At 46.0% G+C, this 16833-nt stretch overlaps 1 protein-coding gene across 1 annotated transcript in view; it reads left to right on the top strand.

Annotated features, from left to right (window-relative positions):
* Window positions 1–5389: 5389 nt before the first annotated feature.
* ST8SIA1 (ST8 alpha-N-acetyl-neuraminide alpha-2,8-sialyltransferase 1) overlaps window positions 5390–16833 on the top strand; it is a 172986-nt gene continuing 161542 nt past the window's right edge. Inside the window, exon 1 of the mRNA XM_043440287.1 lies at window positions 5390–6149. Within this exon, the coding sequence (XP_043296222.1) occupies window positions 5914–6149 (236 nt within the window). The 5' untranslated portion in view covers window positions 5390–5913. The remainder of the gene's footprint in view (window positions 6150–16833) is intronic.

Here is a 16833-nt window from a genome sequence, read left to right as displayed (position 1 = left end):
ACTTGGGCTTCCCTGGTGGCACAGATGGTAAAGAATCTGCCTGGAGGGCACGAGACCTGGGTTTGATCCCTGGGTTGGGAAGATCCCCTGGAGGAGGGCATCACAACCCACTCCAGTATTCTTGCCAGGGGGATCCCCATGGACAGAGGAGCCTGGTGGGTTACAGCCCATGGGGTCACAAAGAGTTGGACATGCCTTAGCAAATAAACACAGCACAGCACAAGGTATGGAAGGGGGCAAAGGTTCCATGATATTATGATCAAAGACCTGTGTCCCTGGGCTGTGAACTTCACAAATGTTACATGGTTTTGTTTTCTCAGCTTAACTGAGGCAGGAAGATGCCTGTGGGTTAAAATGGGAGAAGTGCTCTTCCTCTAGATGGGATAGAGATATGATAGGACTTTGCTATCAAGAACCTTCTGAGCATATTTTACAATGGTCACTCTTCTCTACCCCTACCAGAGCCTTAAAAGGATCTTTCTCAGTTTTTTACCCTGAGAACCTGGTGGGATTCCTGGAGTTTAAATTTACAAAATAGGGACCCACCTCATTATTACTCCTAGGAGTTCCTGACTCTTGCTAGTCCACATTCAACTTCCAGAAATTCCATCTTTACCAATTCCAAGTTATGATGCTTTGTTCCTACCGGTTTTTGGCTCCACATCTACTTCAAATAAACAGATCTCAGCTCTGGTTTTGGATCTGCCTGTGTCTCCAGTCTGGTGGTTTTCCTTGTGACCTCAGTTCTCTGATGGTGCAGGAGAAGTTGATTTACAGTTTGTTCATCTTTCTGGGAAGGATGGGAGTTACAGCTTCCAAGTTACTTCTGAGCTAAAACCAGAAGTTATTAATTGTTCTTCTCTGATCTGAGGCTATTTCTCTAGGAATTCCCTTTGCTCCCTGCTTGTATGAGAACCTTGGATTTCTGAATCACTAATTCATTTTTTTCTTGGTAGACTTATTTTAGTGGACTCTTTCCAGTATCTTCCTAGGAAAGAGTGCCCAGGAGTCAAATTTTTAAGACTTTTGAAAATTTGAAATCTGCATTTGAAAATTGCAGATTCTACCTTCAGATTTGAGTCATATGTTGACTCTACTTGAGGCTATAAAAAAATTCCTTAAGAATTTTGATGGCCTAACCCCATTTCCTTCTGGTTTCCAATGCTGTTTTTGATAAATCTAATGACATCATTATATCCAGTCTTTTGTGTTAAAAAAAAATCTTTCACAATTTTTTCTTTCTTTCTTTCTAAAATTTCACTGTCATATATCCTTTGTTGTGGGTCTTTTTTATTCCTTATGTTGAGTCCTTGATGGACTCTAATTTTAGGACTTTTTAAGTATGTCTTTGAAAATTTTCCCCTAGTTTTTTTCTCTTCCATTCCTATTATTTTGGATGTTTATTTTTCTGCTTGAGTCTTTTCTTTTTTGCTCTCTTTTATCATTTTGATCTACTTTCCGGGAGATTGCCCCGATTTTGTGTTCCAACTCTTCTATGAATTTTGTGTGTATGTGTGTGTGTGTTTACTATGTTTTTAATCTGGTCATCTGAATATGCCTTTTCCCCCCCTTGCTTCATAGATTGTCTCTTAACCCTGTTAAGATTTTATTATAGTTTTTATTGGAGATTTCCCCACTCTGGGTTGATTTTTTTTTTTTGTATTTTTTTTAGATCCTTGACTCCCCACTCTTATTTAAGATTGAAGCCTAACAAAGAAGCCAGTGGGTCTGTGTGAGTTGACCCTATCTACTGATGGGATTCACCACAGAGTGTGAGGTAGGGATATGGCTATTTGGATGGAGACCTCCTGCATATATCACAATCTGTAGGTCTTCTTCTTCGTGCTGGCCAGTCTCTATAGAAAGTTGATCTCTTATGTTAAGCCAGGCTAGAGGACACTACTGTTCCTAGAGACATTACTTCCTTCTAGAGACTTTCAAACAAACCTCTTATTTTCTTTCATCCATTACCTGCATCTTCAGAGGTAACAGGTACTTCTAATTTCTGAGCCTTTGAAGAACTCCATCGTGCCAGTTAGTTTGACTCTTGTTGGCTTCAATCTATACTGCTCCATCTTGTGTGCCCCACCCCCTCCCCACAATATCACCTGAAGGCCCAGAGTTTCCTCAGTTCTGATAAATCAGTTATCACTCTTCAACTGCTTACCCACTTGTGAACTTCTTGACATCATTTTTGTGCTTATGCATCCTTTCCTTTTCTCTTTTTTTTTTTTTTTTTTTTTGAGTTTATGCCTCTTTTATTCCTTTACCATCTTTTAGTGGGGTCACAAGAGGGAGTGAAAATAAGCAAATGCATTTATTCAGAGTCTTTCTCAAATTACAACCCTATTTACTTTGGTATTGTAACTGGTTGTGAAAAGGGCATGTTTTTGGCTTTTGTCTCTTCATTCCAAGTCATTCTGACAACAAGAACTTGAGAGGAGACTGAAAAAAGGATGACATTTTTGAATTTTTAATCTTCTAATGAGATACTTCTATGTGACTATTAATATTTCTCTACACACCATTAGCGTTCAAGCTAACTTGTAAATTGCACCTGACCCATTCACTCTGATCATCTTTCTGCATTTTGGTCTCTCTTGACTGTTCAATGAGAGGAGCTCTTTTTCTCTCCCTTCTCCATGGCTTCAGTTCTGTGATGGATGTATCTTAGACCAGCTTTCACAACTCCAATGTCACAAAAGTACTGCCCATCAAGTTTACTTCTGATATCACGTAGTTTTGCCCGTGGTGTTTACATAGTGTTTACTGGTCCCGTAAAAGACGTTTATAGAGCAAACCCTGCTTGCTCTATAGTTCAGATGCAGAACTATAAAACGACACCTAAACTGCCTACTAAAAGTTATATAAGTCAGAGAGCTAAATATCAGGTAAAATATTTTATTTAAAACATTAAACATGGGGGTTTATACCTTTCCTTAAACAGTGCTGCCTTAGCAACAGCTAGAATAAATTTGAGATGCTCAGATTTATCAATAAAGTATTCAAGCAACAATTGTTGAGTATGTATGTGTTCAAGCCTGAGATGGCACCTGGAGGAATATGAAAAAAAAGTAAAATATTGTTCCTGCTCTTCCCCAGACATTGATCCTCTTTTGGATGAAAAGCATAGGCTTGTCATTTGATACATGAGACCCAATACTCTTACTGCCCCGTTGCTGAGACAAAGCTACATATGAAAAATGCTAGCAACACAACATGACACATCTAAATGTTTAATCATCTGTCAGAGACAGGCAATGCTACATACATTCAGATCAGGAGGTCAAAGGGAATAGAAGCAGAAATCAGAAACGTTGAATGAGTTCCTACTCACGAAGTCTGTGTTTTAGGTGATCTGGGAACACATAGAGGGAGAAATCCCTAGCGCCTTGGATTGGCCTTCAATGATGCACCGTATTCGCATGGAGGGAGAAAAAAAGATATCCCATACGAGAAGTACATGGACCACAAAACACAGTGACAAAAGAGATGCTTGTGTGGCTTGGAAGGTGGGACGGGCAATGGTCTGCCCAGATTCAAGTGTTCATGCTCCAGAGAAGCAGGTAATGAAGCTGGATTGTAGAGAAATAGAATCTTAGTTTTCAGAAGAAGGAAAAACAGCACATTGCATCACAGAAGCCCCTCAGTTTAAGGCACAACTTTGCTGCATTTTTAAATGATGTTAAATAGGGAAACATTCACACAGCCCCTTCATAACCAAACCATATTTGTGGTTGCTGTCCTATTGATTTGTAGCCCTTAAATTGGAATAGGAGTATCCCTTGGACTAAGGGGGAAAATAGAGAAATTGGGATAGTCTGAGTTCGATTTAAATCACTGGAACAAAGGAGGCATATGATTTATCCAGTCTGGCAACTATGGGACACATTTCCCTGGCCCCTTGGACCGCCCCCGTTCCCCGAATCCCCTTCCCAGAGCAGAAGAAGGTTGGTGGGGTACTTTGCCGGACTTCAGGTAATCATCATTTCAAAGACTCTGGATTAGGCTCCACTGTGGAAGATGTAACTTTGGTATTTCGCGCTTTTCGTATCTCTTGATCTGCCTAAAGTAAGTAGGAGGGATTTCTGGGGCATGCTTGCAGGCGGAGGGCAGTGGGCCTTGGAGGAAGGATGAAACTTTGGTGGTGATTTTTGATAAATAACTTTCCATCAACTTCTCAAATCCCATCTCTCAGTAGATAAAGATGCATCAGGCCACCTAACAGTCACTGTAGATTTGCGGGACGCGGTGGCCAAAGTGGGCTTGAGCAGCTGAAGCTATGGCCTTAAACTGTGATCTGCTGACGACAAAGGCGACCCCGTTAGCAGGCTGAGGGATTTCTTTGTCCCTGCACACTTCATGCTTGACACGATGCCTAAGCAAACAGAACAGGCAACCGCTAGGAGGTAGCCGCGCTATTCGCCCGGCCGCCAGTGGTAGCAGACACTATGGGTCTCTGGACTCCGCCGGCGCAGGCGGGTGGCGCTTGTCTAAGGTCGGGGTTGCGATAAGCTGGTCGGTGGAGCTAGAAAGACGTCGAGGAACAGACGGCCCTGTCGTGTAATAGGGCGAGAAGGCGACCGCGCCTCTAATGCATTGTCACGTCCCGAGGTCGGCTCGCTCGGCCAGCAGCCGCCCTCACATCTGGAAGCGGCAGCACCTTTCTCCGCAGGGCAGAGGCGAGGCGGAGGACCCCGAGGTGCAAGCACCCCCTCGTGCGCGCGCGCGCGCGCGGCCCCGCGAGCGTGTGTGCCCGCCTGCGCGCGCGCACAGAGACCGCGGGAGCCGCGACTTCGGGACCGGGGGATGGGGGTGGGGGCCCAGCAAGGACTCAATCTCCGCCGGCCTCCTCGCGCCTCACTGCGGGTTAATAACCAACCAGTTAGAGAGAGCCGAGGGTGACGGCGGCGGGGTGATAGCCCCGGCGAGCCGGCTGCGTGTCGGAGGGTCAGGCTATCCGCCAGCCTTGGCCACGCTCAGGGATTTCAATATATACATTCGGGTGGAGGGGGGGTTATTATTTATTGTTTTTATTTTATTGTTTGCCTCTACCTCCGGAGGGACCAGAGCGGGAGAGGGGGGTTCGCTCTCCAGCCGAGCATCGCGGATCTGAACGGGTCAAAGGAGGCAATTTCGCGGGTGGGGGAAGGAGGGGAGACCTTGATTTCCACCAATCCCCGGGCGTGTGTCTGCGAAGTCCCGGGCGCCGCGGAAGGCTGCGGCGCGCCGCTGAATTCACTGATGAGAGCGAGTTCTTTTCTTCTCCGGGAGGGGTGGGGAGCGGGGGTCCTGGCAAGCCAGGAGGAGAAGCCCGGGGCGGGCTAGCGGTCCCGGCCGCCGTGGAAATTTCCAAGGACTTGGCGCGTCTAGGGGGAGGCGTGGGGCGGCCGGGCGGGGGGGGGGGGGTGCTGGCGGCGCAGCAGCGCGGGAGGCGGGGAGAGGCGGCGAAGGGCGCAAGAGCATCGCTCGGAAGGGGACGCCGCGGGACAGATGTCTGGGAGGGAGCTGAGCCTCTCCTCGGACCCACGCCGAGGGCGACGGTGATGCTGCAGAACCGGCGGGAGCAACACCCCGCCGCCGCCCCCCCCCCGCCACCCCGCGCTCTCGGAGACCCCGGCGCCCGCCTTCTGCAGGGAGAAACGACCATGGCCGTAGCTCGTGACTTGCTCCCCGGCCACTTACCCTAGCCAGACATCCTTGGAAAAGTTGCATTGGAAAAAAAAATCTTTGCGCTGACCTTTGGGGTCCTGGGTGCCCAAGGAGCGGGCGTCCCAGTGCGTGCAAGAAAGCGGAAGGTGTGTGTGCATGGGGGGCCGGCGGTGGGGGGACCCTCCGCTGCCGCTGCGCCTAGCCTGGTGCTGAGGCTCCGGCCCTCGCCCCCAACCCCCACCCCGGGACCCCGGGGCTGCGATGAGCCCCTGCGGGCGGGCCCGGCGACACACATCCAGAGGGGCCATGGCCGTCCTGGCGTGGAAGTTCCCGCGGACCCGGCTGCCCGTGGGAGCCAGTGCCCTCTGCATTGTGGTCCTCTGTTGGCTGTACGTCTTCCCTGTCTATCGGCTGCCGGACGAGAAGGAGATCGTGCAGGGAGTCCTGCAACAAGGCACTGCGTGGAGGAGGAACCGGACGGCGGCCGGAATCTTCAGGTACTCCTGCCCTCGCGGCTCCACCCCACTCGTGTCCTTTCCTCCCCCGGGGCGCCGAGGACAGGGTCACCGGCGAGGACTGCCTCGCAGCGCCCCTTTCATCCCGATCTTCTTCTCCTCCTCCCTTTCTTTGTCGTTCCCCAGCCTGGAGACGGTAGTCAGGGGGCCCTTCCCCAGCCCTTAATCCCGAGAGATGTGCGGACACCTGCCCTGGCCCTGGAAAGTCTTTTCGCCTTTCTTCCCAAGCCTAAGTGGTAGTCAGCGATTTGCCGATGACCTAGGAGAAGAAGAAGCTAGGCTAACTTTGTCCCTTGAACTTAATGAGGATGCATCTCGGGCTCTGTAGAAGTTCAGAGCAGTGGAGAACTAGAAGCAGGTACCAGGCATCTTCTTGGGGTTTGGTGAATGGTTGGTTAGAGAAGTCACTAACGAGGGAGTCGTGGACAGTGAAAACATGGACACCCAGCCTGGCTCCGCTGCTTTGTGCACTGAGCCCATAATAAACACAGGACACTCGTTGATAACCCTATCTGCTAAAGAGTCAGGGACTGGGTGATTTTTATTGGGGCTTTATCAACTTTCTGATAATGGATATTATATCCTCATTGTACCCCCACCCTCAAGCTAAATCTTCAGAAGGAGGAGTTAATTTCCCCCAAGGTCATATACCTTTGCGGGGTCAGAGCTGGAATTTTTGTCACATAAAGCAATTTTGCTCGGCTTACACGGTTTCTGTCTTCTGGTGACCGGGAGATGTGCTTTAGGCAGGGAGTTGAATTCAGAAAACACACAAAACTAAAGTCAGCTTGGAAATCAGAACTCTGAGGATCACTCAGAGGTCGAAGTTTCCCTTCCTTTCTGGGACGTTCAGGTTAAGGGGCTAAAAATGAGTTCTTGGCAGGAGGGACTGTGCGGGAAGACTGGAGGTGAGGCAGAGAGCTGCTTCCCTTTTTTTCTTCTCGGTCCTCCTGGTCATGTTGAAGGGACACCCTGGTGCTTCTCCCACGGTCAGGGGCCCCTTTCACCTTCAGTCCCTTCAGCTGAAGATGCTGCGCTTGGCTCTTCCTGTGATGGTTGCGATCTAGGGATATGGAGGGGGTAGAAGTGCTCTCCTATGGGGAGCAAAGGCTTATAGGGCCAGGTGAGAACCAACTGAAACAGTTTCACAGCTGTTACAAATGCTCAGAAACATCTGTAAATTAAAAAAGAAAACAAACAAACTTTGAAAACATATGGTTTACCTCCGTTTCTCAGACCTGCTCCTGGAAAGAAGGTCAAAGAGGTAACAGCCAATCCTTGCAGGGAAAGGCAGCGGAATTCTCTAAACTGGGAATTTCCTTTGCTCTCTTTATAGACTTCTGCTATCAGTAAGTTTAAAAATAACCCCACTCCCCTTAAAAATATATAAGAGCTCATTTTCTCTCACCTTCACGGTATTGATTGTTCTACTCAAAGGGCATAGCGTGCAGCAGTTCTTTGCTCTAAAGACCAAAATCACTTTCATTTCAAGTAATAAAAGGAAATTAGTTCAGAACTTCCCATTCGTTTGCAATGAATGAGCCCATTTTTTCTATAGGAGGAGCAAGAATGAAGCTCTGTTAGAGACTGGATTTCTTTTGCAGGACATCATCAAGAGGAAAATGCTTCATTTTCTGAGAAGCCGAGGCGGGTTGTTCCTGAGACACACTTGCCTCTTGCTGTCTGTAGCCTGGGGTGATCTTCACTGTGCTTGGCTGGCATGTGGGCTAGTCTCTCTGTGCAGAGAATTACTTATGAAAATCCACATGAATTTGAGCAGACTCAGGGAGATAGTGAAAGACAGGGAAGTCTGGTGTGCTACAGTCCATGCGGTCTCAGAGTCGGACACGACTTAGCGACTGAACAACAACAACAAATGAAAACTGTGTGAACACTTATCCCTTGAAGTTAGTGTTTATAAAACTGTGTAAGAGGTACCGTTGAATGCAGGCTGCTTGACTCAGGCAGTAAAGAATCTACCTGCAATGCAGGAGACCCGGGTTCGATCCCTGGGTCGGGAAGATCCCCTGGAGAAGGGAATGGCAACTCATTCCACTATTCTTGCCTGGAGAATCCCATGGACAGAAGAACCTGGTGGGCTGAAAAAGAGTGGGCTTCAGAGTCGAATCCTGAATTTATAGACTGCCATGACTAGGTAAACAGCAGAGTATCTTCAGCAAATTACTCTATCTTTTTGAGTTTTAGTTTTAGTATGAATAAATGGAGATAATAACATCTACCTTGAAGAGCTGGTTTAAAGTTTAAATAGGTAAAAAAAAAAAAAACCAAACCATTGACTGCCCAGTGTCTGGCACATATAACCAGTCAATAGTATCATTCCAGTTGTTATAAATTGTAAATTGTAAGTTGTAAATGTTACAACTTAAATAAGGACACTTGGCCAGGCCAGAAGAATTTGGAATGTTTCACCTGGCAGATTTGCAAAGAATCATTATTGGTCCTTATACCCCCACTGCCCTCCCCTGCTTTACACTGAAGCTAATAAACAGGGAGGAGGATTTTGAAAGATAGTCAAAGTATCATTGTTTGCTAAGTCTTTTTGTTTTTTACTCTGGATGTTTAATTGATTTTTTAACATCTGGATAGTTAGTACGTAGATAGTAATGGTGTTGTTCAGTCGCTCAGTCATGTCTGACTCTTTGTGACCCCATGGACTGCAGCACGCCAGGCCTCCCTGTCCATCACCATCTCCCGGAGTTTGCTCAAATTCATGTCTGTTGAGTCGGTGATGCCATCCAACCATCTCATCCTTTGTTGTACCTTTCTCCTCCTGCCCTCAATCTTTCCCAGCATCAGGGTCTTTTCCAATGAGTCAGTTCTTTGCATCAGGTGGCCAAAGTATTGGAGTTTCAGCTTCAGCATCAGTCCTTCCAATGAATATTCAGGATTGATTTCCTTTAGGATTTGACTGGTTTGATCTCCTTGCCGTCCAGGGACTCTCAAGAGTCTTCTCCAGCACCACAGTTCAAAAGCATCAAATTCTTTGGTGCTTATCCTTCTTTAGGGTCCGGCTCTCACATCTATACATGACAAAATCCATAGCTTTGACTAGACGGACCTTTGTTGGCAGAGTGATGTCTGTACTTCTTAATACACTGTCTAGGTTTGTCATGTGGTGGTGGTTTAGTCACTAAGTCATGTGTAACTCTTGTGACCCCGTGCCTGCCAGGCTCCTCTGTCCATGGGATTCTCCAGGCAAGAATACTGCAATGCATTGCCATTTCCTTCTCCAAGATATCTTCCTGACCCTGAAATCAAACCAGGGTCTCCTGCATTTCAGGCAAATTCTTTACTGACTGAGCTATGAGGGAAGCCTTGTGAGCTACGAGGTTTGTCTATGTTTGTTAAATATGAAACAGGTCAGCCAGAAGCCTTTGTTGTGTCAAGGAGACACAACTTTGGCAAACAGGTATCTGTGTTTTCCAGTCTGACATATCTTCTGCACAAATATAAACACATGTGCATAAATGTACCGTGTACATTTATGTGTGGGGATACATACATGTTTATTCATAAACCATGAAATGATGTATGTATATGTATTGACATAAATACATATATTCATATATGTATGCATGCATGCTAAGTCTTTGTGATGCTATGAACTGTGGCCCACCAGGCTCCTCTGGGTTTCTCCAGGTGAGAATACTGGAGTGGGTTGCCAATGCCCTTCTCCAGGGGATCTTCCTGACCCATGGATGGAACCCACAGCTCCTGTGGCTCCTGCATAGTAGGCGATTCTTTACCACTGAGCCACCGGGGAAGCCCATATTCATATATACACACATGCAAATAATTGCAGCCAGTCAGTCGACCCATATTTAATGAGTGACTACAGTGCACCAGATTTGAGTTAGGCCCTCGAGGATAGCAGTGGACAAAAGGATGGACAGCTGCTTTCTCTGAGACAGCTTACCTCCTCCTGTGTGGTGGCTGACAAAAACATATGAGGAAAGAATGTGATGGTTTAAAGTCTTATAAAATACTATGAGGACAAAAGAAAGTGTTTGCTTAGGTTTATAAGCATCGGAATTTCAGATTCCATTTTGCCTTTTGTGCTTCCACTTACTTTTGTGATTTTCTTCTCCAAGCTTAGAACTTGTTACATGCCTGACTCCTTAGAGGGAAACTTTGACAAATCCCCTGGGAGGATGGGGAGCAGCAAGAAAGCAACCAAGCTTTAAGAGTTTTGCTAAACAGAAAGGTTCCCTCTCATCCACATAGTGGTAGAAAGATACATAAATCAGTTCACCCTACCATAGAAACTTAAGCTTTCTAGGCAACTCTTGCTGCATCTGATTAAATAGTCAGGTCGCAGGCTCTGTGTTGAGTGCTCAGTTGTGTCCTACTCTTTGGGACCCTGTGGACTGCAGCCCTCCAGGCTCCTTTGTCCATGGGATTTCCCAGACCAGAATATTAGAGTGGGTTGCCATTCCCTTCTCCAGGGGATCTTCCCTGATCCAGGAATTGAACCCATGTTTCCTGTATCTCTTTCATTGGCAGGTGGATTTTTTTTTTTTCCTCAGTTGGAGGCTAATTACTTTACAATATTGTAGTGATTTTTGCCATACATTGACATGAATCAGCCATGGGTGTACATGTGTTCCCCATCCTGAACCCCCCTCCCCATCCCATCCCTCTGGGTCATCCCAGTGCACCAGCCCTGAGCACCCTGTCTCATGCATCGAACCTGGACTGGCTGGTGATCTATTTCATATATGATAATATACATGTTTCACTGCTATTCTCTTAGATCATCCCACCCTCACCAGCAGGTGGATTCTTTACCGCTGAGTCACTTGGAAGGTCCTTAAGTAGCATGAGGAGAGTGGCATTTGTCTCTTCTGTCAGGTCCTTACCCACTGTGTATGTTCCTCAGAAATAAGCTTCTGCTCAGGGTTTATGTGCAAGGCTTTATTCTTGGCTCCTGACGTGGTAACAGTGACAACAAAGCCAAAGAATTATTAGGCCCTTGTTATGTGCGTGGCACTGTGTTCAGTCGCTCAGTCATGTCCGACTCTTTGCAACCCCATGAACTGCAGCACGCCAGGCCTCCCTGTCCATCACCAACTCCCGAAGTTTACTCAAACTCATGTCCATTGAGTCGGTGATGCCATTCAACCATCTAATCCTCTGTCGTCCCCTTCTCCTCCTGCCTTCAATCTTTCCCAGCATCAGGGTCTTTTCAAATGAGTCAGCTCTTCTCATCAGGTGGCCAAAGTATTGGAGTTTCAGCTTCAACATCAGTCCTTCCAATGAATATTCAGGACTGATCACCTTTAGGGTTGACTGGTTGGATTTCTTTGCAGTTCAAAGGACTCTCAAGAGTCTTCCCCAACACCACAGTTCAAAAGCATCGATTCTTCGGCGCTCAGCTTTCTTTATGGTCCAACTCTCACATCCATACATGACCACTGGAAAAACCATAGCCTTGACTAGACGGACCTTCATTGGCAAAGTAATGTCTCTGCTTTTTAGTATGCTGTCTAGGTTAGTCGTAACTTTCCTTTCAAGGAGTAAGCGTCTTTTAATTTCATGGCTACAGTCACCATCTGCAGTGATTTTGGAGCCCAAAAAATAAAGTCTGCCAGTTTCCACTGCTTCTCCATCTATTTGCCATGAAGTGATGGGACCAGATGCCATGATCTTAGTTTTCTGAATGTTGAGCTTTAAGCCAACTTTTTCATTCTCTTCTTTCACTTTCATCAAGAGGCTTTTTAGTTCCTCTTCACTTTCTGCCATAAGGGTGGTGTCATCTGCATATCTGAGATTATTGATATTTCTTTTGGCAATCTTGATTCCAGCTTGTGCTTCCTCCAGCCCAGTGTTTCTCATGATGTACTCTGCATACAAGTTAAATAAGCAGGGTGACAATATACAGCCTTGACATATTCCTTTTCCTATTTGGAACCAGTCTGTTGTTCCATGTCCAGTTCTAACTGTTGCTTCCTGACCTTCATACAGATTTCTGAAGAGGCAGGTCAGATGGTCTGGTATTTCCATCTCTTTCAGAATTTTCCACAATTTATTGTGATCCACACATTCAAAGTCTTTGGCATAGTCAATAAAGCAGAAATAGATGTTTTTCTGGAACTCTCTTGCTTTCTCCATGATCCAGCAGATGTTGGCAATTTGATCTCTGGTTCCTCTGCCTTTTTTAAAACCAGCTTGAACATCTGGAAGTTCTTGGTTCACATATTGCTGAAGCCTGGCTTGGAGAATTTTGAGCATTACTTTACTAACGTGTGAGATGAGTGCAGTTGTGTGGTAGTTTAAGCATTCTTTGGGATTGCCTTTCTTTGGGATTGGAATGAAAACTGACCTTTTCCAGTCCTGTGGCCACTGCTGAGTTTTCCAAATTTGCTGGTGTATTGAGTGCAGCACTTTCACAGCGTCATCTTTCAGAATGTGACTCCACTAGCTTTGTTCATAGTGATGCTTCCTAAGACATTATGTTAAGTGTTTTAAATATCCTGTCTGATTTAGTTCTCCTAAGAACGTTATATGAATGGGTACATTACTACCCATGTTTTACAAAGATGAATGTGCCCTGGTTCCTACCATCAAGGTACTTGCTGTCATCCTATGCGACAGGCATATATGTATATAACCAACCAATGACTTGGCGATAGACCTGTTAGAGACAGCATAACAGAGTGAAAAACTTACAGATTGTGAGACTGTCAGCACATGCTTGGAATTCGCTGTCTGGTTGTATGGCCACTGGTAAGTTCAACTCTCAGAGCTTCACCATCCCTGTTTGTAAAATGGGGCTTGTAGTCATTTCTTACAGGTTTATTGTGAAAATTACCTGATAGCGTACAGATAGCACTTAAAAGGATGTTGCTTGCTTCGTACCTCTGTTTAATAAGTGATCCTTACAACAATCGAAATACAAAGCAAAGGGCTGGGGAAATTCACAGAACTTGGCGCTTGATTCCGGGGAAGGAGGGAAGCTGAATGGAGTGGTATTTGTCCTCAGGCTTGAAGGTTGTTAGGATGGGGGAGTAGTGAGGGAGGGCAAAGGATGTTCCGGGCAGAGAGGACACCAGTAATGAGAGCGGGCAGGTGGCGAAGGGTCCCGTGCATTCTTCCTGCCTGGAAAGGCTTTAAGTTGCTAGTCTTTAAGTCTTTAAGCAGTTATAGCTTTCTGCACTTTCCTTTCTGTCCTGGTTTTTAATCTATGGTTTCTGGAAGCTTTGGGTGTTTTCACAGCTGCCCTGGTGAGTACAGAAGGGCATGGGGCAGTGGAGGTGAGGGGATGAGAGGTGGGGAGCAGACGTCTATGCATATGGAATGTAGGTTCCCATGTTTGTTAAGTGTGGAATTTGTGGAATTCACTGCAAAGGTCATTTAGGAAGAAGATGGTTTAATAAATTTGGTGCTTAACGAAAATAAGCTGCCATTATGTTGCAGATTCACACGTGAAAAAACTTGACCAGCAATGACCGTGGTGAGTTCAGTTTAGTCAATAAGTCGTGTCTGACTCTTTTGACCCTATGGACTGTAACCCTGCAGGCTTCTCTGTCCATGGACTTTCTCAGGCAAGAATACTCAAGTGGATAGCCATTTCCTTTTCCCAAATAGCAAAAAAGAGTCATTAACATTGCTTGGACTCATGGTATGTATCAGCTCCTGTCCTTAGGGCTTGTATTGGTTGTCTTGTTTTTCCATAGCTATTTGATAAAGTTCCCGTTTTATATTTGTACGTTCTTTGGTTTACAGTTGAGGAAATGGAGGTTCAGAGAGAACCATTAACAAAGTGATGGTGTTGAGATTCCACCTAGAGCTATTAGACTCTAAGCCTATGCTTGTTCCCTGATAATCTTGGGGAAATGAAACATTGCTGATGTGTCTTATGATCTGGCCATGATTACTTTTCTGCCATCATCTTTCATCAGTATTCTCCTTTATGATTTAGTCAGATTGATAAAGGTTACATACAGTCCCTGAAACAAGCCAGGCTGTTTTGGTTTTGGTTGTACCATCCCTTCTACCTGGAATCTTTTCTTTCAAGACCATAAGGCCCAGCCCTCACGGCCAATCCTTCCTCCTCTCTCCATAGTGACTAACAGTGGTTAAGAACAAAGAATGCGAAGTTAGCTGTGTTCAAATCCTGATTCCACCCTCTGTTTTGTTCTTGAGCTAATCAGCCTTCATGGTCCATTTCCTCACATGTAAAGGCTGGCTTTTTGTAGAAGTGTTTTGAGCTTTAAAATAGACAGTGTGTTGAAAATGCTGAGAACTGTTTCTGGCATATAGAGTTGGCCCTTTGTGTCCACAGTTTCCGTATCTGTGGCTCCACCTCAACGGGTTGAACCAGCTTCGAGTCGAAATTCAAGACCTGCAGTTGGCTGAATCCTCGGATGCAGAACCGTCAAGTATGGAGGGCAGACTCTACTAGCCATTGTACATAAGGAAGTTAAACATTGGGGAATTTGGGGAGCTGGGTGGGGGTGGGAGGGTAGGGAGTTGGGATGGAGTCCTGAAACCAACCCCGCGAGGGTACCGAGGGCCGAGTGTAATAAGTGCGTAGTTCACATTGACTTCCCTCAAGGCAGCTTTCCTTCCTTCTCCCCTAGGCGGTGTTAGACTCTTCTTTAAAACAAACCAAACAAAACCAACAAGAAAACATTGTGCCTGTTATTGCATTTTTTTCCTCTGACCCACAATATCTACTACTGTTTCTACCACTGCTACCATAGAAGGTGCTGGAACCACAATCGTGAACTTAACAGAATCCTTACTTTTCCGGAGATTTTTAGGCTGATGAGGGGAGACACAATAAATAAATATATAAGTATCTGGTAATTTCTCAAGCTGTATTAAAAGTACCAGTTTACTTGTCTGCCTCTTCTGCCAACTCCTTCATGTTTGTGTACGTGGAGCTGAGCATGGTTACCGGCACACTCGTTTTTCTTGAGTTACTGCGTGAATGAACATTTTATAAAGGAGTGGGCCCAGTTAGCCAGTCAGTTAACCAGCAAGGATTTATTGAGGTTCGACACTCTGCTTGGCGATGTGGGGTCAAAGGAGTAGACAGCATCCTCTGTAATTTCTAAGAGTTCTTCCTCTAGAACAATTTCCTAGTCTCAGCACTACTAACACCCGTGTGTGTGGGTGTGTGTGTGTGTGCTCAGCTGTGTCCGACTCTTTGTGACCCCATGGACTGTAGCCCACCAGGCTCTTCAGCCCTTGATATTCTCCAGGCAAGAATACTGGAGTAGATTGCCATGTCCTACTGCAGGGGATCTTCCCCACCCAGGGATCAAACCTGTGTCTCTTGTCTCTCCTGCAATGGCAGGCGGATTCTTCACCAACTGTGCCACCTGGGAAGCCACTAACATCCCGGGCTGGATAATTCACTGTTTTAGTGGGTTGTCCTGTACATTGTAGAATGTTCAGCAGCACCCATGTCTTCTGTCCTCTGAATGAGACAACCAGATATGTCTGCAGACTTAGTAAAATGTCTCCTGTGGGGGGCAGAACGGCCCCTGGTTGGGAATCACTACTTTAGAGAAACAAAACCAATCCAGTTGACAGGATTTAAGAAATCCAGAAAACATCATGCAATTAACAGTGAAATGCAAACTGCACACTGTGAATGCTCTGACTACCAACAGAGGAGGGAGTGAATGGTACCTTGATAGATGGCCAGGTCTTGGTTAGGGAAGGGTAGGGAACCCCGGGACGCATTTGAGGAGATTTATGATAAGCATCTGTGTCTTTTGAAAGCTTGTATGTGACCTTGTCAGTCGCCCCCTTAGACCTTGGCGAGAGGAGCCCATGCTTCGTGTCCTATGTTTTGGGGAAGTTCACTTTGCTCTTTTCTAGTCTCACCCCTTTTCAGTCAGGCAAGGCCCAATGGGGTCTTTGCAGCCTGCCTGCCCTCAGGGAGCGTTTCCCCCTTCTCCATCCTGAGGGTGGCTTGTCCCACTGCTGTGTGCACGCCTAGACCCCCAGACAAGGAACAGCTCTTTGCAAGCGTGCGAGGCTGTGAGAACAACTTGCCCATGGGATTAGGGGATTCATGTGTACACATGTGGGGAGAAGGTCTCCGTGTGTTGCCATGTTTATATGAAATGCCCTGGGATTTGAGAGGCCTAAATTTGAATCTGGCATTCCAGGTTGTCATATAGGTATGTTTGTCCAGGGAAAAGATTAGGAGAGAATATATATTTTACTTGTTAGTTAATGTGATTATAACTTTTAATTAAATATTAGACACATTTGTAATACCTTTGTCTTCTGCCTTGCAGCTAGGGTCTTTTTTTTTTTTCAATGTGAGAGCCTATTTGTCTTCATTTTGCAGAGGTGTGTTTAGGAAGCTAGTTGGATCAACTGGATAATTGGATATGTTAGTCTAGAGCATGGCCAGTTTGTCTTCTGAGAGAGTTCTGTTTGGAAACCAGAGCTGTTGTATCAAACTAAGAACATGCAGGTTGGAACCTGCTAGAGGAGGCGACATAAGCTTCCCACTGGGAGGGCAGGTACCTCCGTCAGCATCCAGTTCCCATTTTGGGGAGGTGAAACCCATGGTCGAATTGATTGATGTAGGACAAGGTTTTAATACACTCAAAGGCGAGTCCAAGATATGTTACTTACAGATCTAAGAAGCCAGGGGGCGCTGTGAGCTGGGGGAGGG

The sequence above is a fragment of the Cervus canadensis genome, chromosome 21, assembly GCF_019320065.1.
Source record: "Cervus canadensis isolate Bull #8, Minnesota chromosome 21, ASM1932006v1, whole genome shotgun sequence".
NCBI lineage: Eukaryota > Metazoa > Chordata > Mammalia > Artiodactyla > Cervidae > Cervus > Cervus canadensis.
The sequence above is the reverse complement of the archived record's forward strand: the minus strand, read 5'-3'. Positions and strand labels throughout refer to the sequence as shown.